Source organism: Chiroxiphia lanceolata, chromosome 3 (genome assembly GCF_009829145.1).
Source record: "Chiroxiphia lanceolata isolate bChiLan1 chromosome 3, bChiLan1.pri, whole genome shotgun sequence".
Lineage (NCBI taxonomy): Eukaryota > Metazoa > Chordata > Aves > Passeriformes > Pipridae > Chiroxiphia > Chiroxiphia lanceolata.
The window spans coordinates 48,456,863-48,478,561 of NC_045639.1; the positions used below are offsets into that span (position 1 = coordinate 48,456,863).

General features: G+C 39.1%; 1 protein-coding gene across 4 annotated transcripts in view; it reads left to right on the forward strand.

The window, feature by feature from the left end:
• The window catches only part of UTRN (utrophin), a 364,804-nt gene that overhangs the window by 32,943 nt on the left and 310,162 nt on the right, over positions 1 to 21,699 (forward strand). For 3 of the 4 annotated variants that reach the window (XM_032682360.1, XM_032682363.1, XM_032682361.1), the window contains exon 1: positions 973 to 1,085. The exons of the other annotated variant lie outside the window; for it this stretch is intronic. In XM_032682360.1, coding sequence (XP_032538251.1) covers positions 992 to 1,085 — 94 coding nt within the window. In that variant the 5' untranslated portion in view covers positions 973 to 991. Of the gene's footprint in view, positions 1 to 972; positions 1,086 to 21,699 lie in introns of those variants that run through there. 4 annotated transcript variants of the gene reach the window in all.

Consider the following 21,699-nt stretch of genomic DNA (forward strand, 5'->3'; position numbering starts at 1 on the left):
AGACAAGTAAATCAAACAGCATCTATTTGCTTTTGAAACCAATTGTGCTGTTTAGAATTCTCTTTTGTCATAGGCTTGTAGTTATGTGTTACAGTTAATCTCTTCTTGTATTACTTTGTTGTGACTATCAGAATTTAGTACAGTTCAATATCCTAAAGTGTTCAATCTGGAGTTGTGTCTTTTGTAACTACAGAATCTGTAGTCTGCTTAATTTGATTATAAAGTTGGCAGCAGTATTTTGAAGATAGAGAGGCTGGATTTGCTTTCTGTGCTGGTGGTAAGCACAGTTTAAAGGCCTACTTGTAAAATAACCCTGATGCTATCATAACCTTGCATTACTAACCTTATGCTTTACTTTTCTTTGCTCTGTCCTACTTGGAATTACTGCACAGTGGAAAGGGCATGCCTAATCAGGATTTGTAATTTTTGACTTGGAGGTTTATTTGTAGAACTTCCTTTTTATGCTGAAATCCTGTTTTTAAAATCTCTTGTGCTGTTTTGAAAGGTTGTTAGAACAGTTGTTCTGGTTTCACGCTCTGTCAAATGTGTGGAAAAGGTGTTACGGTGATACTGCAAACTTGTTGCAAAGTAAAGGCTAAAAATACTTAAGATTTTTAAAATGAGTTTGGTATTTGACCAGACAGATTAATTTGAACAGAAAAGGAAAAATTGCCACCTGCTTTCTGGTGAATTTAATATTCTGGTTCTCTGAAAGCTAGCGTGTCCTATCAAAGCAGCATATTAATATGTTTTTAAAGAGAAAACAAATCTCAATTATCTTGGAGTCCATTACTTGTTTACGTGCAGCCTTTTAAAAGGTTTGTTTCCTGACTGGTTTTGTCAGTCACTGTGCGGCTGAATGTGTCGAGCCCTCTGAGGAAAACCAGCGCTTCCCTCCCCTTTGAGTCCCAGCATGCAGTTCTTGAATGGGTACTAGCATGTACTTCCTCTGCATCTTCACTTTCCTGTTATTCAAAGAGTGAGCTTGATCATGAGTGTTCAAACAGCCAAGAAAGTTGTGTGGAAAAAGTACAAGGTTGCTGCACCTCGGGATACCGACAGGCAGACCCGTTACCCTCCGCTGGGTGAGTGCTTACCTGTGTTCTGAAGGCTGTGGTAGATGAAGAGATCCAGCAATGTGGGTCTGTTTTTATCTTCTACACGTGATGCAAGCTGCTTTGTTAAAGTTAGTTTGCGCTAACTAACAGACTGTGGAAGGCATGGCAGGAAACTGAACAGGGAAAACTATTTTCTGTGGCGCTGCTCCATTTTAAGTACTGTGTGAGCTCTGGCTGTGTCATACCTGCAGCCACAAGATCCTGTTGGTAATGCTTGTGTCATGGCTTCCCTTTCACCTATAACATAAGCATAACGTGGCATAAATTTTATTGCTCTTCTGTCTGATTGAAAGTCTTAATGCCGCCTATTTTCTTAAACTACTTGTTAAGTTACAGTGATTTCAGTATTTAATTATTTTGATTCTTTACAGTTCTGCTTACTATGTCTTGTGGGACTTTTGAATGTATATGCTTATAGCAGCTCCTTTATCCCTCACAGGCTTTTCTCCCCATTTTGGTGGTATTTCAAGAGAACAATATTTCCTGTGATTTGGAAAGAATGTTTTGTGGAGGGGTGCTTTGGAAGAGAAGAAATTGGGAATATTACTCTTTCTTTTTCTTTCTGTCATATTTGCTTACCTGTTCCAGTTGAAATTTCATGTGTTGTCTCTTCTGCTGTTTTGTGACTAGGGCCAAATAACATAGACTGGCAAGGAAAAGACAATTTGAGGATTCCTACTACCTATGAATATGCTGTTTAGATTCAGTAAGTGACAGATGTGGGCTGTTTATTTTGTGAATTGGTGTCAGAACTTCACAGATGCAGACCTGCTGATAATAGAGAATTTAGTCTCTTTGACTTTTGATGCAGGTTTTTTGGTACAAAGCTGAAGTCTAGATATGGGTTTTTAGAAAGAGAAACAAAAATCCTCCTACTATGTATCAGTGTCATGGCTAACTTTAGAATGAAATGATGGGCTTGGACTCTGATCTCATGTATGTTTGCTTCTAGAACAATGCGTTGGATTTGAATATAAGCCAGTTTAGTTGAGAGCAGAAACTTTTCCTGTGTGGCTCAGTCCCAACTCTGTTAAAACTGACAAAAATGTCAAGAAAACTCAGTAATGTGAGTGGAGTTGCTTTTGACTGACTCAGGAGAGCTCAGTAAATTATAGATGGAGAGATCTGGTGTTCTTCAAAGTCTGCATGTATTCAATCCACTAATGTGAGACAGCTGCAGTTGATCACTCTTGGAAGGTTAGAAGCAGGATAAAATCAGTCTGCTTGGTTTTTCACCTGAGCTGTTTTTTGGGGAAAATGTTTGTTCTGGCTCTGTGTGTATTGCTGTGGGTTTTTTAGGAATATTTCTTGGCTTTTTTTTCCTTTCTTCTTTTATTGTTATTTTTAGAAGAGCATAAACTTGGGACTGATGTTATAGCCAGTACTGGAAATACTCAAGCAGGGAAAAAATGGGTGGAGAAGTTGGGAGGGGATGTTTTTGTAATTGTTTTTTCATGTCCTTTGCTTCTCACAGAAATCCAGAATATAAATAACAGGGAGAGTTTTGAGAAGTTTAGGAAGCACCTTGTGTGCAGCTCTGGCTAGAAAATTTTAAGGGTGATTACTGCCCTGTAAATATTGCAGTGTCAGGAGAGGTGCAGCTTTGTTTGTCTGCTTGCTGTGAGAATTGAAGGGACTGGAGGAAGGGGGGTTGAAGCTCATCTGATAAAGGCTTTGAATGTAAATGAATTAGTTTAGGTGAAACCAAAATGGATAAGACTCTCTTCTGTCCTCAGAAGCCTAAAAGATGTGAACATGTTTAGTCAGAGATTGGTTTATGGCCTAAAACATACTAAATAATTTAGCTCATATAATAGGATGTCCTTTATAAACGTCTAATCTCTCTTAATAACCTCTTAAGCTCTCAAGTTGGTGATAGGTGCTGGGAGTGTGGTGGCACTGGTAGACTGCTGAAGCCTAACTGGAACCAAAGCTTGCTCTTTGTCTGGGAGGGGAAAAAAGAAGGGATCTTCTAATATCTTCACCTGTTCAAACAAATGGGCTTTCTTCATTACTGTTCTGTGTCATGGGAGATAATTTATATTCTTCCAGGAAAAATTCTAAAACTGTTACAAGGAAATGATTGGGCTATTTTTTATTTATATATACATACTCCACTTTTGTAGCAGTATTTGATGTGATTGTTTTCTTAAATAATTTTTTAACCTCAATTACCTCAGATGGATGTTACCCTGTCATTTGCAGGGAGGCTACTTAACCTATATTATGGAGGCAGAAAAAGATGCCAGTTCTGTGAAGCCTTCTGAAAGAGATTGCCTTGTGGCACTGTTTCCATAAAATGTCAACTCCTGAAGCCAATAAAGCATCTTAGCATTATGCCACTAGATATTGTTTTGTTATTTTATTCACACAGTTGTCAACAGAAGCAAGAGATCAGTTTACATTTTATTGTGTGAACTAATTATGTGGCCACTACCCCAGTGATGAAATGAGTCTTATTTTTTTAATTGCAGTAGACAGTATTGGCAATGACATGACTGAGACATTTTGCAGGTGGATAGTTTGAGAGCATATCTTTCAAATCTCTGCATTTAGTTTGTTACCATTTATGTCTTCCTTCTTGCTCCAAGTCTCCCTATGGAAATCCCAGGAGCACTAGCCTAGAAATGGAAAGCTTCCTTTCAGGTGGGAAGGAATTAATCTGTGTTCCCAAAAGATATATGCACTGATAGCAGCTTGAAGTTATTTATGAGAACATACAAGTGGTTTCAACAGTCAAAATAATACTTATGGTATTCATATTACTATAGCCTCTGAGTTAGTTAGTTGCTTAGTAGAGCCATGCTGGACCTCAAATCTGTTTGATTTTAAACAGCTCTGGCTTTTAAACACCTGAAAATGGTATATGTCCTTTTTGGTGGCATGTGATGAAGGATGTGTTCTGAAATACAGCGTAGTTGTGGATAAAAACAGGTTACATAGTAATGTCATCATATTATATAGTTGCCTTTTGGGTCTTCACCTGAACTGATTTTCATGATCTGAAAGACTTAAAAAACCCTCTTCTTATGTAAATTAAACTATTAAATGCACACACATACTGAAAAACTGGAAAGTTTTCTATTGTCTTGTATTACAGTCCTTTTTGTAAACTGTAGGGGAGTGTTTTGTTTCTGGATGCAGTCTGTGCCCCTCTGCATTGTGTTGGACAGAGTGGTGCCTGTGACTCATTTCTGCCATACGGAGAAACCATGTTCCATCGACCGGTGAATAATCTGCCGCTGGTCCACTTTTATGTTTTCACTGCAATGGTGTGACCCTTAACTTGAGAGCTCCATATGCTTCCTGCCCCCATCCCTGATGAATAGGGCAGGAATTGGCAGCAGCGTGGTCTGCTATGTGACCTCATTTGTGTGGCGTCTGGGTGGAGTGCGCCCTAATCTTCACTAAGCAAGAGGCTGAGAAAGCAAATTGCAATAATTCCCTGGCTGATCCTTCCAGCGAGCAAAAAAAAAAAATGGGCTTGTGCTGTGGGGCAAGGAGGTGCATTTACTCTGACACTTGTTATATACTGAGATGAATTTCTAAGTGTTCAGAAAAGCAGCAAAAACGGTTCAAGGGTTCACTGTAGAAATTAGGGAGTGTGCTGTCTGAGTTCTCTGCTGTGCAGGATGGCAGTCAACAGCTTTCCCCTTGTGTCTGCCCCAATCAAACCTGGCACGCAACGGTGTGCACTGACAGCCCTTGGTAATATTTGACAGATAAAAGATCATTTAGTATCGCATATGCAGATGGAAGCAGGATGGTTGTATCTGTCTTGCTACATTTGACTACAGTGTACGTTTTGTACTGCAGTTATGAAATATCTCCTCTTTATTGAGATAAAATATTGCTCAGGCTTAACTGTTCTGGATCTATTAACTTGAAATCAGGACCTGGGATATACCAACTTACAGTATACAGGTGCAACATTCAGTTATATGCCTGGGATGTGAGTAGAGCTGGGCAGGTAGTAGAACCACGACCATGTCAAAGATCATGTATTTGTCATTGTTCTGGTAAACTGGCTAGAAGGAGTGCATAGAGTTTTCTAGCTGTGAGGCTAACTTCTTAAAGAGATGTTGTCTCTACCGATCCCCTTTTGTGTTGGTGACTGGTTCCAGCCCAGTGCTTTTCCAGGGTTGCCCCTGAGCTGTCCCCCAGCATCAAGGCTTCAGGACTGCCTGCTTTGGGTTGAAAGAGAGCATCCTGCTTGGCTTCCTGAGCTGCTGAAGTCTGGCCTTTTAGTGTTGCTTCTCAGCTATACTTTTCCCCTGCTAAAATTGTACAGCTCAATCATTTTAAGCTTCAGATTATTTTAAAAGGTTCTTAGCTGGTTTAATACCTTGTAATGCGACATATTTTTAAAGCAATTCATAATTTCAGTGGTCTGCACAGAATGTTTTAACTTCTACTCCTAGCTCATCTATAGTAAAATCAATATTTACTTGGCTTGTGTCGCGTGAGTCTTTTTATATATGAGAAAAACATTTCCAGTACTGCTTTTAGGGTAGCAAAGAAATAGTCAAGTTGTTAGTTTCTGAAAGTAGAATAATAGATCCCTCTAAAGCTACTTTCTCTCTTATATACAGTCTTTATGGTTTGGTTTTTTTTCCCAAATTTGTCAGGCACATTCCTTTCTGCTATTTCTCCACTTCAGAAGCAGAGAACTTTTGCAGGTCATGAATATGATCTTTTTAGTTGCTGAAATAAATATAAACTTGGAATTGAATATTTCAAAACTAAAGTGTATTACTAAATAGCATCCATTTTCTTTTCTCTGATTTTCTATAATGTAGGTCTTGCATTATAATTTTTGACCAAGCAACTTGTTACTAACTCTTGTTAGTAACACTCTCCTTCCAGTGAGAAAGTTCTAAGCTTTAGCTTGAAGATGTCAGTTGGAGATTGAAGATTAATACACTGGGATTCTTAGCATCGTGTACAAGAAAGATAGAAAATGCTGTCACCTGATATCTCACCATCATTCCCCTATCTGTTGCCATTAAACTTCATGCTGGTATTCCTTATCTAATCTATAAGCAGTAACTCTGGTAGCTTGAAAAAAGTTCCACAGTGTGGGTTACACAGACAACTTTCCTGTGGGAGCACATCTCAGCATTTTGTTTAGTAGTCCTGAATGCAGGTGGAGTCTCCCACAATGTTCAAGCTCATTTCTATTTAATAAAAATGAGAGAAAATATAGCTGGTGAACTTGAGTATCAAATGATGACTTACTGATAGTGTACTCTGCTGCAGTAAGCAAGCAGTAAATGTGTTGCTGCAGTAAGCAAGCAGTAAATTGTTATTAAATGGAAGCAAGTATTTTTTATCCTTTTGGTTTTTGACCTGTGGACAGAACTGATTATACATAACTTGTTAGCAGAAAGTTGCAAATGCTAATACATTGACAGGATTAAACCAATCACAGTATACCTCTTGTGTTTTTATTTGATTCTGATGCACTTTAATGCCTGTCTCTAATAATATCAAGTGGTATATTCTTGAAAATAATCAAAGTGTCTGTTGTTCCCACTTCAGTGCACAGTAGTGCCAGTCTTCTATTGGAGGTTCTTTTTGTTTTGTGTACTTTATCTACCTGTAACTAAGGGGAAAAAAAAGTGCTTATTTTAACCAAGTGATTTTATTGGTTTTGAAACTGAAAGAGAAACCAAGGTATTGCTGACAATGCAGGATGTTATCCTTCCAAGATATTTCATTTTGCAGTGGATTAATATCAGAAAACACTGCAGTTTAACTCATTGTTAGGATCAAATGATTTAGAAGTGATAGTAAGCAATACTATAACAGGCTTTGTTGTATATAGAGCATGCATCTTGTTTCTCTTTTTTTAAAAATGTATTTGGTTGTTGGTTTGGGGGTTTTTTTGGGGCGTTTTATTGTTTTTGTTATAGCAATAAAAGTAACTTTAAGAATTTGCCCTCAGGAGTTGAACTGGAATTATTTTATGGCCACATAAACTAGTTTGCTGTCTTATCAGATGTCCTGCTCTAAGCTAAGGGGAAAGATTTTTATGTCTAAGTTGCAGTAAGTGTACCTTATTGCAGCTAATATTTTCTTTGTTGCTGTTCAGTCCCTCTGGTAAGTTGACTTTGGTAGTTGCCAAATGCCCATCCGGCTACTGTCTCACTCTCCGCTCAATTGGACAGGGGGAGAAAAAGAGGACTGAAAAGCTCATGGGTTGAAATGGGGACAAGGATATCACTTGCCAGTTCAAGCTGTGGGCAAAGCAGACTTGATTGAGGAGAAGTTCTTCTAATTTATTGACAATTAAAATAGAATAGGGTAGTGTAAAACAAAGACAAAAGCTAAAACACCTTCTCCCTACCTGTTCTTGTCTTCCCACATTCAATTGCACTCCTTCATTCCCAAATCCTTGCCTCCCTCCCCCAATGGGAATGAAAAAACCTGCTTATTTAAATTATATCTTCAATTAGAAGTGGGCTTTTATTTGTGAGAAAAACTGGCTTTCCTTGGTGGACACATGCAGTCAACTCTCAGCAAGAGCATGAGCTTACTGTGGTCCAGAAAGTTTCAGATGGTGAAAATGGACTCTTGATCTGAAACAAACTTAAATATATCTGAAAGTAATTCCAAGTATAGTTTAGCAAATATGCTAATGCTTGTGGGAGCAGGGTTTGGCTGATAATGTTTCCTTGTACCTTTCTTTATGGTGTGTGACTCTAAAATCAACACAAATGAAACCCATGTTTGAGAAAAGACTTGCATTAAATATTTGCAGCATCTTCAAAATGGTCCTGATCAGCTGCTAAGCAGTGTTCTGCTGCTCTATGTGTAAATGCTACTCTTACTTTTAATAGCATCAACTGAGGAGCCTACAGGAACCCTAAGACTGATTTACAGCCAGCAAATGCGGGAGTGGTGAATCTTTTCTAGTGCCTTTTGCGAAGTCCTAGCATGATGTTCCTTATTTGCTGCCCTGTTTCCAGTCCCCTCTTTGCGCACGAAGCTGCATGTACCTCGTAGCTGTCACTCCTCCAGAGTGATAGAGGGTGAGTCAGATCTGTGACAAAATGTGTATGTTCTAATAGCCTTGTCCTAGTGAATATCCTTGAACACTATACACAGCAGATCCATCTCAGGTAAATAATTAGCTATTGTTTTGACAGTGTAAATGTGCTCTTTATTTGTAAAATAACACCCCATAAAAAAACAACCCTTCCGAATCCAAACAGAACCAAACATATCTGTGTACCCAAATTATCAGTGGCTGAAGTAATTAAGAAAAATAAGTGTTCTTCAGCAGTTCAGTAGTTTAGCACGTGGTCCTCCCAGAGCCATTGCTCCCTGTTCAGTTAAAAATTGGATGTGACACTATGAATAAATCTGTAGCCATCTTATTTTTTATAGTGCTGTATGTGGCAGCAGAGCAAAGTTGATGATAGACTTGGTAGAAATTCCTGTAAAGTGGCTCAGACAGCCTGCAAAGCAAGAGGTTTTGGGGAAATGCTTTACTGGCTTAGCAATAGCTCTTAAAGACTTTTGAGACAAATAGATAATTTCTGATTGACTCATGTTATTATTGACTGCTTTGCAGTGGAAGAGTACTCTCTCACATCTACTAAATCATAGAAGCTTTTTTTCTTGTCTTTGCATATTCATTCTTCTGTTGTGTTCTCATGGCGGTATAAGTGAATTATTGAGCCTTCACCTTTGTAAGAAACAAATCAAATGTGCAGTTAAGAGAGTTAAAACAAAGTTACAAAACAGTAACTTACGTTGTCAGAGAAACTTTTTTTTTTTTTTGGGAAATCTCCCTGGTATAGATGAGTGATGTGGTGTGTGTTTTTTAACTTTGCACAATTATGATTTTGCTACTAGTATGGTGGTTTTTTTGTGTGACCTCTTTGAAGTTATTTGATAAATACCTTCCATTTCTCAGGCTCTTGATTTGAGGGGCTGCAGTGGATGGGTTGTCTGGGCATGGGGATGTTGGTGCACTCACAGAACGCAGATTAGCTCAGCTGCTTAGAGCATGGTGTTAATAAGGCCATCCTTCCTGATCTGACTATAATGTGACACTTCTGTATTGATGTCTTAATTCTTCAGGTTTTGTGTCTTGCAGATAGAAAGAAAGTTATCAGTTATCTTTCCTCTCCTGCCATACCTTTCTACTGTCCTGTGTTTTGGAGATTGAAACAATCCAGATGAAGAACTTGTGTCATAGGGTTGGAGATGGTACGATATATACAAACGTCCATGTGTCATCCTTGCTCACTCTTAATCTTATGTATTTCTTCCTCTCCCAAGAATGAATATCTTCACATACTGCTTTCTTACATGGTTTCTTCCACTGTGCTAGAGGCAGAGAATAAAAGGTAGAAATGCAGGCTTTTCCTGAAAATTTCTGTGGCTTTTTCTGAGGTGTTGCATGTCTAGGAGGTGTAGTTACTGCAGCTGAGCAGCTGGAGTTCTGTCATCTTCTAATGCTCCCTTACTGAGCCCAAATTTCATTCTGCATTTGAAGGGTGCTAAGGCTGGTAGTCAGCCTTAATTGCTTTTCCTTTTTGCGGCCATATAAAGACTTGAGGGATAACAGTGTTGCAACATGAATTGAAAGAGTGGAACAATGTGACAAGACAGTTCCCGAGCTTTAATTTTAGTTTTTAGCAAGTTGATGTTTTTCTTTTTATTGTATACTTATCTCTGCAGGGCTGGAGACAAGTCTCTTTCATGTATAAGGTTGTAATGAAATGCACCAAAATTGAAACTAGCATAATAGGTTGCTATGTCATCTCTCAATCATGCTAATTCTTTTGAAAACAAAAATCTTCACATATATTCCTTTTATTTTCTAGCCTTCTTAGATGTCCCTTTGACACTCTGATTCTTCCTTTGCATTCTCTCCTTTCACTCGTTTTTCACTTGTCACTTACAAAATTTGAGGGTTCTGTTTCTGGATAAACAGAAGTTTGCAGATATCATCTTGTGAAGCCAGTCATGCCAGTTTGTAATTGGACTGAAAGGATTCTGGAGGATAAAGGAGATCGATGCTGCCTTTTAAGCACTTCCGGAGCCCTTCTTAACCAGAGTCTGTAATTTGAGTGGGATCATAGCAATAGTTAGTAGAATAACTGTATAAAAAAGGGAATACTGTGTATCTTCTGGCCACTTGAGTTACTCTTCAAAAGTGAGTTTTTATTTTGAAATCTATTGGACAGTGATAATGCCTCTTGTGCTGTTTGAGCAAATAATGGGTTGGTAGATGACTGATGTTTAGGATGTACTTGGTCCTGCTATACCAGCTTGCAGATGTGTGTGCAGTAGCAGGAATTCTTTTCTTGCCCCTTCAGGGTAGGCTTCATAAATACTTGGGTTTTGTGAATGATTCTGCTTCTGCCACAGGTTGCTCTTGTGTGTCAGCATTGACAATCTGAACTACGAGCACTGTACTGCAGCTTACTCTGTCTGATGCTTCAGACAGCAGTGTGCGTGAGTTCGTATGTCCTTCTCTACATCCTTAACACTGTTTCCCATTTCCTTGCTTCTTTGTAATTTAAAAAGTTTTATTTCCTTTTTTCTACTGCAGCTTTGCTTGTATGTTCCTGGTCAACAAAAATCTAACATTTAAAGAGTAGCCTTAATACAGCAATACTGTGGAAAATCAGAAGTGGTAGCTGACACCAAGTGAAATTAGAGATCTTCAGATATGAAGATCTAATCTGTATTATGGGAATTAAGCTCCTTATATCATTGTGTCAGGGATGAAAACATTTGTAGTGTTTCTTTAAAAAAACTAAGTGGTTTTATAGTTTAGTTATTGAGACTGTTTTCTAAAGGAACAAACAGCTGTAGAAAGATCTTGGAATAATTGTTAAATATTAAACTGCTTAAGGTTTTCAACTGTATTTACATTGCAATGGTTTAAGATGATATGTTAAAGTGGAACAACTTCAAAGTTTTAACAAATTTCATCAATTGCATAGCTCTTAGTTTTGCCTTGTGTGATGCGGGTAAGACTGTCAGAAACGCTGAAGTTACTTGTGACAGTTAACACAGTGTTAAAAGTAAACCTCTTTTTGCTTTTTAGTCTGTAGAAAAGAACTTAAAATTGAATTAAAAATACTTTCTACATGCATTCCCTACTTTCTTCTCACACATAGTTTATAGTACACAAAGCTAAAAATTCAAAGGCAAGTCATATGAGGACAACAGTGTTTTTAGGAGATTTTGATTTCTGTTTTGTAGTTTATTTCACCCTGTTCATACCACTTCTTCTTTCTGTGATGATAATGTTTCAGAAATAAGAATCTTCCATTACTTTCATTAAGGTACTATATTTGCATAACCTGCAGAGTGTAAAATGCATTTTTTTTTTTTTTTTTTTTTTTTTTTTACTGCCAGGCTTTTTAGTTTGTGGTAAGGTAAATGCATCATTTTATTGAGACTTTGAAATTCTTGTAAATGTGTATGAAGTTAATTTGTTATGGTCGCTTTCTCACTCAGAAATGCAAATACATGTTAAATAGAAAGCAGACTTCTCTTAATCCCATTGGGGGACCATGTGAGTATTGCTTTTCTTTCACAGAGCTAGTGTTTTTGCATGCTTCTAGGAGTACATCCCGGCCCTATCCCCATCTCCTTTTTCTTCCTCATTTGACCCTTTGTTTCACCAGAGCTGTCTCGTACTTGAGAGTGTTTGCATGGATAGGTCTGACAAAACTAATGTGTGGCTGGCTCTTGGGAGAACTGAGGATGTGCGGAGAAGGTGCTAAGAACTAACCTCACACTGGGATGCTGTACAGAACCCTGGCCTTTAAGCACGGCTCATGTCCAAACTTTGCTTATAGCACATATTTTGGGAGATTTGGGAAATACTTGTTCAGTACAATTGTTGTAAGAAATATTATTTGGCACCACTTGCAAATAGCTTTTCTTTCTGGGGTGGGGTGGGAGTGGAAATATGAAAGCCTTAGAAGAAATTCCCTCTTGCCTTATGTGACCCAGCAATGATGATCTTGTCCTGGCTTTTTTTGGGATGGGGGTTAAAAAAAGTGCTGATCTTACTTTTAGTCCTCTAAGAAAGGTGTAAGTGCTTTTATTGATTAGAATATCTCAGACCAAACGCTCTGAGTTTCAAGATAAACTTTTGCACTGAGGAAACGATCACTTTGTATTACATCAAATGCTTTTGTCTGATGCAGAGGCTGTACTTGGTATTGCTTTGCTGTATAGCCTCCGTTTCTTACTGGCAGAGAGACTTGATCTGCCACGCAGTTGTCATCATTTCCTCAATATAAGTAAATGAAGCCAGCAAAAACTCTTCATTAATACAGGTTTGGCTATGCCGGAGTGATGTCCATGTGTGTTTGGCTATTGCTATTAGTGATGTCCATGTGTGTTTTTCATGTTTCAAGGTGGAGTTGTACCAACAAGACTCAATAGTGTATGTCTGTGTTTAACTGCTGATTTATGTTCACTGATGGTGGAAACTTTTTTCAGACTATACCTCTGTTTCTTCCTGTGCTACTAGCTTTCATTTTAAAGTCATTCAAAGATACAAAGGCCTTCTGTATGGGGGGGATTTCTAAGCATTTGAGTTTAAAACATTGCTGTCTAGTTAAGACTGCTTTTAAAAGCTCTTGAACACTGATAGTGAATCTTAATCTTCTGTTGGCTGTTTCAACATTGAAATTGGTCGGATGAACTGATTTATGTTACTTATCTCTTCAACCTGGGTGCTTGGATTCACAGTTCTTGTTCAGTTTAGCAGGGGAGTGGGTTACCATAAAAAGGGCGGTGCTGGGTTTAGCCAAGCATGATGCCTATGGTGGTGTCCACAGCTAGGTACCATGTGCTTATACTTGTTCCATAAGCAGATCTTCAGTGGTGCTTCCTCTAATATGCCTTATTTTCCAGTGGTTTGCAGTTCAGGGATTTCTACAACCATAAACTATATCTCTCTGTGGACTCTTACTTAGTTTGTCTCTGCTTTTTTAGCCAATTTAGGGTAGTGCCCTCTTTTTTCTCGTTTCACCAGTGGTTTTCATCATTAATTTTGGTACTCAGGCTAGCAGTGTTCAGGCTGCAAACGCCATCCTCCCTGAGGCATAGACACCATTTGTCTGCTGCAGGGACATTGACCTTTGGCAGAAGGTAAAACAGAAAGTCAGGGACTTGAAGCTCTTGAGCTGCTTCATCTGGGTAATTGTGTACTGGACAAGAGCTGTGAATCCTGAGTGGGCTTGGTGCCTGACTCCTTAGCGCTGAGAAGGCATGCAAAAGAATCCTTTCTGAAAATGCTCTCAGGACAGGATTACACCTGTGAGTATGACTGATCTACTGAAGTTGTTGCCTGAGGCAGCAGTAATAATGACGTGATTATTTGCTTTCATTAGGTGACTTTTTGTTTTGTTTGTTTACCCAGTTTCCAGAAAGTTAAAGGTGATGTGTCTATTCCAAATAGTACGCAAAGCCACTTAATGTGTTAGAGTGACAGTAATTAAACCCTGGGTTTTCACAGGTTCCATCACAGTCCTCCTAAAAGCTTGTTGTTAAATAATAGAAGCATGGGGATTAAGATGTGTACATGAAGTCCTTTGCCTAAGCAATTGGCAGCTGAAAGCCCATGGCTCAAGTTCTGTTGAAGGTTTTGTAGGCTTTGAACTTGGTTTGCTCTCCTTTTTGACTGCTCTGTTGCTGTATTTTCATAGAGTTATAGGATGATTTGGGTTGGAAGGAGCCTCAAAGATTATCTAGTTCCAAACCCCTTGCTGTGGACAGGGACACCTTCCACTAAACCAGGTTGCTCAAAGCCCTGTCCAACCTGGTCTGGAACACTTTTAGGGATGGGGCATCCACAGCTTTTCTGGGCAATCTGTTCCTGTGCTTCACCACTCTCATAATGAAGAATGGCTTCGGTATATGTAATCTAAATGTACTATCTTTCAGTTTAAAACTTTTACTCCTTATTCTCTCAGTGTACTTTTTGATAAAGTCCCTCCCCATTTTGCTTATTAGCCTCCTTTAGATACTGGAAGGCTGCTGTAAGGTATCTCTGAAGCCTTCTCTTCTCTAGACTAAACAACCTCAACTCTCTCAGCCTGTCTTCATGGGAGAGATGTTCCAGTCCCTAAATCGTCTTTATGGCCCTCCTCTGGACCTGCTCTAACAGGTCCACCTACTTCTTGGGTACCCCAGAACTGGATGCAGGACTGCAGGTGGAGTCTCACAAGAGCAGAGTATCTTCTCTGGTTTTTGTCACACTTTTGGGAGTGGATCTTTCTGTATTGAAGTGTTCAGAAGTATTCAGTGGACTCACACCGTTGGTGATCAGTGGCTTGCTTGATTGCATAAATACCTGGTTTAATGCATTCCAGATATTTATCCTCTAACTGCCAGACAGAATTTATGTACTTTCAGAGCAGTTAATCGTAAGGGCTTCAACTTTGGAGACTAATTAATGACTAAGCCAGGGAAGGAAATAAGAGTTTAATTAGAATATAGGATTAGCAGTGCCTCAACTTACTGCTGTTCTGATCAAATGACAAAAGAAAATGTTTTCCAGCAGCCATAAGAAGGGACCAGTCATAGTACTTTACTCCAATTTATCTTTTATTTTCTCTCCATTAAGGTGTCTCACTGAACACACAAGAATAAGACACCTTTATGGCTCTGTTTCTTGCCTCAAGAGAAAGCATACTCATTTCATCATGGACAAAGTGCTCAAAGCTTTGCTTAGCATCATATTTTTCTGAACAGAAGTTCCCCCTTCCACAGAGTTGTGATATTCCTTGACCGGCAAAGGAATGTGACTGGGAAAGGAAATTATTTATCTGAAGAATTGGACTTGCCTTTTACTTAATTTTCCTCACTAGAGCTGGGTGACAGTACCAGACACTTAACACACTTCAGGTTGGTCATGTGAAGCTAAGAGCAGGCAAAGTTACGGTGATCATTTCTGTAGTGAACTTGGTGGATTATTTTATGGATAGAAATGAGACTATTTGGTGTAGTTTGCACTAATAAATATTTTGGATTTGAATTCTTTGGTTACTCTGTTCATTCTTTTTGCTTGCTTCTACTTCATCTTTAGAGTGCCATCACACCATGTGAATTTTAAGGGCTTCCTTTAAACCGTCTAAGTTTCAGGTTTCATCTTGGTAATTACAAAGGTTAATAGGCTGAGGTGAATAATTTACAGGCATCAGTGACTGATCCTTGACAAAATAATGGAATAGCTAATGAAGCTCAGACTTAGGCTGTCTGGAAACAAAATAAGCAATTTATGCTTTTTTAAACTTTATTTGCCTCTTTGATTTCTGTAGAGACTGAGCTTAAGTTTCTTGCCGAGATTGGTATGCAACAGTTCCCTCTGCTTCTGTCTTCCAACTGTTGTGTGCCCAGGAATTTGTAAAGGTAACATGACTTGGTATGAATCTTGATGGTGAAGAATTGAAATGTACTAGTCAGTTGTTATAAGCTGGCCACAGAAGAGTGTAGAAGATTTCTAGTATGTAGTCTGTTAAGTGACTTTCCACTAAACCATATTCCTAAGTGCCACATACACATGCCATTTGAACACCTACAGGGATGGTGATTTTACCACCTTTCTGGGCAGCCTGTTCTGATGCTTGACTACCCTTTCAGTGAAGAAATTTTTCTTAGCATCCTATCTAAACCTCCCCTGGCGCAGCTTAAGTGACAGTGTTATTTATGGCTTTGTAAAGACTTTTCTTTCTTGTTCTCCTTTTTTAATTTCTGAGTTAATTAGCATTGGAAAGCTCATTTTTTATTACCTCCCCTAGATGAAATACCAATTGTATTTTTTTTTTGTCTTAAGACTAGATTTCTAAATACTATCAGAGGGTTTGAGACAATCAAACCTAGGAAACTAACACCTTAATTTTGCATAACTTAACTGCTCAAGTTGCGATGTTATTATTGTCTTACACATTGGACTGCTAAGAAAGACTTAAATTCCATGGGGTTATAAATTCCATTTGTTTTTAAATGACTCTAGTCCACCTATTTATTTAAATGACTCTATTCCACCTTTATGGTCTGTATCAGGAGATACTTGGTTAACTTCCTTTCAGAAACATTTAACTAGCATTTGTGTAATTTTAAAAATATATTAATAGCGTGCAGTTTTTTGAAATCTGTTTAGTGATTAATCCCTGTTCTCAAGGAAAGTAGGATACTCTGATAATGCTTGTCTTCCAGTCTTTTTTTTTTCCCCCCTGTGTTACTGGTCCAATTTATATTAACTAGTGGAAATTCAATTCAGTATTCATAAAGCTACTTTTGTGTCATAAAGCTAATTAAGTAGCTAGAGGTTCTGTGAAAATCAGGAGGCCCTGAATGCAATGCCTTCACTAAAGAAGAATTTAAAAAAAAAAGTATAGATGTCTTTCCTACTGGATGGATGGTGAGTCAGCATGTGCATGTGAAGGACAACCTGGTGCATACCAGATAGTAGCCTGTACCTGTGTGCTGGCATGGGGTGGGAGCTTGGAGTGACAGGCCAGAGAAGTGGTGGGGTGGCACTAGTGGGGCAAACACTAATATATAGAAAGCCAAGCATTCTTAATCTTCTCATTAGGAAATTGAAGCGTGTAGTAATATGTAGGAGCCAGGTATAACTAATCTGTGTCTCAGGAATTGGCTTCTATTTGTGATAAGCTCTTGCTATAAAGAGTTTTAGAGCAGAAATTATGACAAACTGTAGGAGCCTGAGTAAAAGAGAGGCAGCTCTGAGGGGATGGATCAGGAAAGGTTTTAATATTTGGAGTGAAAAGACATGTCATGAGGAGGGTTTGGAGTTGTAACCTTTGGGCTTTTGGAAAAGGAGAATTGGAAAACCTCTGGCCGAACAGAGTTGGGATAGAAGAGACTCTGGAATATGAGAGAGCAGAAAAAGTCTGTGTTGGGATAACTGCAGAGTGCTACTATCTTTACTCTCCTGTCAGAGAGAACAAAATAACATTGTCTTTTGTACTGTGAACATTGTTTCCTGAAGATGTTCAAACAAGGTTGCTTGTGATATCTGCCTGATTTGAAACTCTGCCATAACTAGCAGAGAGAGCTACTCACATATATACAGTTTATGGCTTGGCTTCCTTCTCTGTCCAAGCACTATTGCTTACTTGGGCCTGAGCAGGGTCTTTGACATCTGTTGTCTCTGCTTCCTTCTGGTATTCAGATGGGCTTTTTGTGCAGGTGGCTCCTCTGTTATGCAGGAGATTATGCTAGATGATCGCAGTGATCCCTCTGACCTTATATCCTGTGAATCACCTCCACAAGTGCAAGTGAGCCTAATAACAGTTCTAATTTGGGCAGAGAAAAAAGAGCAGATGGCTAACACTAACTTGTGGAAAGTGATTCAGTTTTTGTGTGGTTCCTCTTCCCCCAGTGTACTTGCTGATAACTGAAACCCTTTGTTTTAACCAAAGATTTTGACAGAAAATATTTCAGGCTCTAACCTTGGTAGGTGATCATGGGCAGTTTGTGAAATATGTGCTCAAATGTATTTATATTGTATGTGAAAGCTTCACAGGGCTGTCTTGCACTGGGAGCTAATGCTGCTTGGTTTGACCTAGAGTTAGAGAGCCTTTGCAAGCTGTTGGAGTGAAATGTGGGGTTGCTGGGCCCTGTTGGCCTTCTGGAGCAACTCTGTCTAGGTGTTGGGACACTGCCTCCAACTCTTGGATTTACATTGTCATCGCATGAAAACAGCAGGGTCACTGACTGACCAGTGTGGGCCGTCAGGCTCAGTGTGTGGTGTCACAGCATTATTTTGGTCTGAGAGCTTCTAGTTATCTCTACTTTGCTTTTAATCATCATTCCAATGCGCTGAGACCGGCAGTGTGGCGTGTTAGGTTGCTTTTGTTGGGAGGTATGTAAACAGCTATTTTAATATTCCTTCAGCTGTGAGGATGCCTTCCTCTAACTTATCAGTTGCTGGGGGATGTTTTTGTTGTGAAGTAAATAAAATTTAGCTTAGACTCACAGCACATTTCAGTGTGCTCAGAACCAGAGCGTGGTCCTTGTTACTTGTCTGTGTTGTTTTGTTTTTGGTAGTGTCTGCTGTTGGGAAACACCAGGGGTCTTTTTAGCTTTGTGGTTTTTTTGGTTTGGTTTGGTTTTGGGTTTTTTTTGTAATGGGTCTATTTCATAGTTTGTTCTATACAGAGAATTCATAATTTGGGCAGCTGCATTTTGAGGGGCATTTGCTGTAGGCAGGCATTGTTACTTTTTTGTTAGAGACACTATTAAGATAACTGTGGCTTGCCCAATTGCTGAAGTTTGGAGAGAGCAGGAATGAGGGAAAGCTTTGTGCGCAACACTGATTGCAGAATTTAAAATTGCAGTGCAAAGGTGAGAGTTTACAAGGAAACTACTTGTTGCTGGAGCTCTTTGGTGTTGCAAGAGAAGAGGGAATCTACAGAACTATCTTAACTTTTGTTTTCTGTTTTTCTCCTCCCCTCCCCCCCCCCAAAAAAAAAAAGCCTAACCCAATGCAAAACTGCAGGGCTGCTGATAAAGATTGTTTTGTGTTGATGAAGTCAGGGCCCAGTAGTCCCAATGAGCATCAGAGGTTCTGTGAGCTCAGTGGTCACAAACTCTGGTGCTTTGTGTCTTGCTTAGCTTTTTGCCTCTTGCTATCAGGGATAAAAGCCACACTGGTTTCCATCCTCAAATTTTAGATACTTATTTTGTCTTTTGATAGGTGGATTAGTCTGAGGGAGTTTGGCAAAAATATAGTCGCTTTCAAAATGCTTTTTCTGTCCAGAAATACAAAACTTTATCCCTCTTTTTGTTACTCTTGGCAGGTTTGCATGTGTGCTAGTCCTGGCTGGGACAGTATCTACAACAGATACTCCTGATTGCCTGAAGACATAGGCAAAGGGATGATTCTAACTTCATTACATTCCAAGTGTCTTAATTGAAACCCACAGGCTAATTCCTTCTTTTATTTCTAAATTCCTTTGCTGAAAACCTAAATAATGAGGTGGGGAAGACAAATTTAAGTCTTCAAATGTGAGATGACCCTTGTTAACCTGTGCTGGAGTGGTTGGGAAATTTCTGCACTTTATTTGCCAATCTAGTCTGTATGCTTCTCCAGGGCATTTTCATTATAGTGCTGTTCTGCCAGCTGTTTTGAGTGTGATAACTTTTGTCTTTCAAAAGCTAAATTACACTGTTCTGTCATGTAAGCATATAGTGCATTTTGGGGAAATAAGAAAACTGTCTCTCAGTACGAAAAAAAAGTTGAGTAAAGGACAAACCATAATGCAGTGAGGCTTTTGTTTTTACCTCTACTTTTAGATCACTTAGAATCCTTTTTGCTCGCAAACATGATATTCACAAGGTAATAGTTTAGACTTGAACTGTGTTTTCAAGGTGCCCCAAATGAAATTAAGGGACAATGTTGTGGGTGGAAGAGGTATGTAAGGCTGCAGAAGCAGCTGTTGGGGGCGACTGAATGCCAGAACACAGACCGGGCATCTGATCGCAAGAGCTGGTTGTTTTGAGCGTACTCCAGTTGCATGGACATGCATCATGTTGTATAACAGAAGAAGGCTTCAGCAAACAAGCATCCGGGATAGGAAGCTTTCCTTCTCTCCCTTGTCATCACAAGTGTTTCATTTTGTGTGTGTATGTTGAGGTTTGTTTTTATTTCCTCTTAAAGGAACAAACTGTCCTGACATTGTCCATTACAAGTCCATTAAGTGACCGGAGGGCAGGCAGAGCCATGTTGGCCAGAGAAAACAGTCGGTAGGTAATGAAGCAGAATTTGGCCCTGTGTCAGTCCTTGGCTTTTATTGTCAGGCTGTGGCAGTGTGAAAGGAAACAAATGTTTTAGCAACTTGGTGAATTTGTTTCTCACTGGACTGTAACTTGCTGACATTTTTAATGTCTTGTGTGAGAAGCTGACTGGCTGGAGTACTGTATGTTTTGCTGAATGGTGATATTGTTTTTTTCACTGAATGTGGCTAATTTGTTATCCGAATCATAATGTCAACCTCCAGGGGTTAGTTTGACAGACTCATAGAAATCGAAAGAAAATTATTTTGAGGGATAAAGTAACTTGTCACTGTTATTAGCAAAGCACCAGCATTTCAGTTGCAATTTTTTTTGCAGGGATTTATAGCAGAAAGCTCAACACAACCCTAGCTATAATGGCCAATTACAAAAATCCTAGTTTCAGAGGCTTTTATAAAGCAAACATGAAAACAGAGCCTGACTGGACAAGTGTTCTCTGTGTGTTTTATAACTGACCAGGACATTTTGGGAAAATGGGAATTGTGGGGATTCTGATTCCTTGCTTAACTGAAATAGAAATGATGCTGTAATACTGAAGAGGTAGTTGGGGTATATGCATTCATAATCTTTCTTTCACCGAATCTTTCATCAAGACTAAGTAGTATGTGTTTATTGGATATGTTTCTTGATGGGGTTTTTTCCTTCCCCTTCCTAAGAAACTCTCTTTTTGAAAAGAGAGAAAAGAGGCTGGATTTGTAGTACATGCTCCATTGTAATGCAGCACACAAAGCAGGAGCACTTACATGAACTGGACCTGAGGTGCTGGGGGAGCAGGTATAGGAGCAAGGCCTGCTCATGTTGTTCTGGGAGGTAAAGCTGGTGTAATGCTGAAAAGAGCCTTCTGCTGTGAGTGTGCTCGTGAAGGGGTTGAACCTTCCAAGAGTTGGGTGTGTAGAGCTCCTACAGCACAGGATTTATAAATCCTTAACCCTTTTCATAACCGTTCCTTTTACACAGTCATACAACTATTTTTGGCCTCTGTGTTTTGCCTTTATTGCATTAAGGAGTAATACTGTTAAAAGAATGTGAGACCTCAACCTTTGGTGTTACTCTTTGTTCTCACTGAAGCTTAAGGAAGGAAAAAGTAGGATGGAACCTTAGGGAAACATCCTGGTACTACATAGGTGTGTACTTGGGGGTGTTGACAGAAAAGGGACAGATAGAGGTTACTGAATGATATTTAAAAGGGAGAAGTATGTTTAAATCTCAATACATTCAATATAAATAGTATTTGCAATTAATGGAAACCGAAAACATTATCAAGAGTTGGACAGAGTCTGGAATTGAGTTTTGTACAAGGCTAGATTTTTGGTGCAACAGTGGCAGTTAATGATCTAGTCCATTCCTTTCTCTTTAAAGAAAAAGAAACCCCAAACTTGTAGGGAAAAAAATAGAGTAAATATGTTCATACATGTATTTGGAATTTTTATCTTGACCCTGTCAGTCTCCTGTGAGATGGATAGTTAGGATCTACGGGAAAGTTATTTCGTTCTGTCTGTCTTTGATACAAGGAGCTCTATTTCACTGAGGGAAGACAGCAGGGTTAATGAGATCTCTTAGGTAATTATATTCACTCAGAAGAACACTTTGAGTTTCAACCACCTGTTTTAAGAATGGCCTACAGTGTGTGCAAAATAGCTATCTGGAAGCTCTTTCAGAAAAATCTTTTTCTGCATTGGTCTGTCTTTAATGCCTGGTTGAGCTTGAGGTATGACTCAGGAGTCGGCTGTGTTGGGTCAGCTTTAGCTGCCAAGAAGAGAGGCATAGAAGG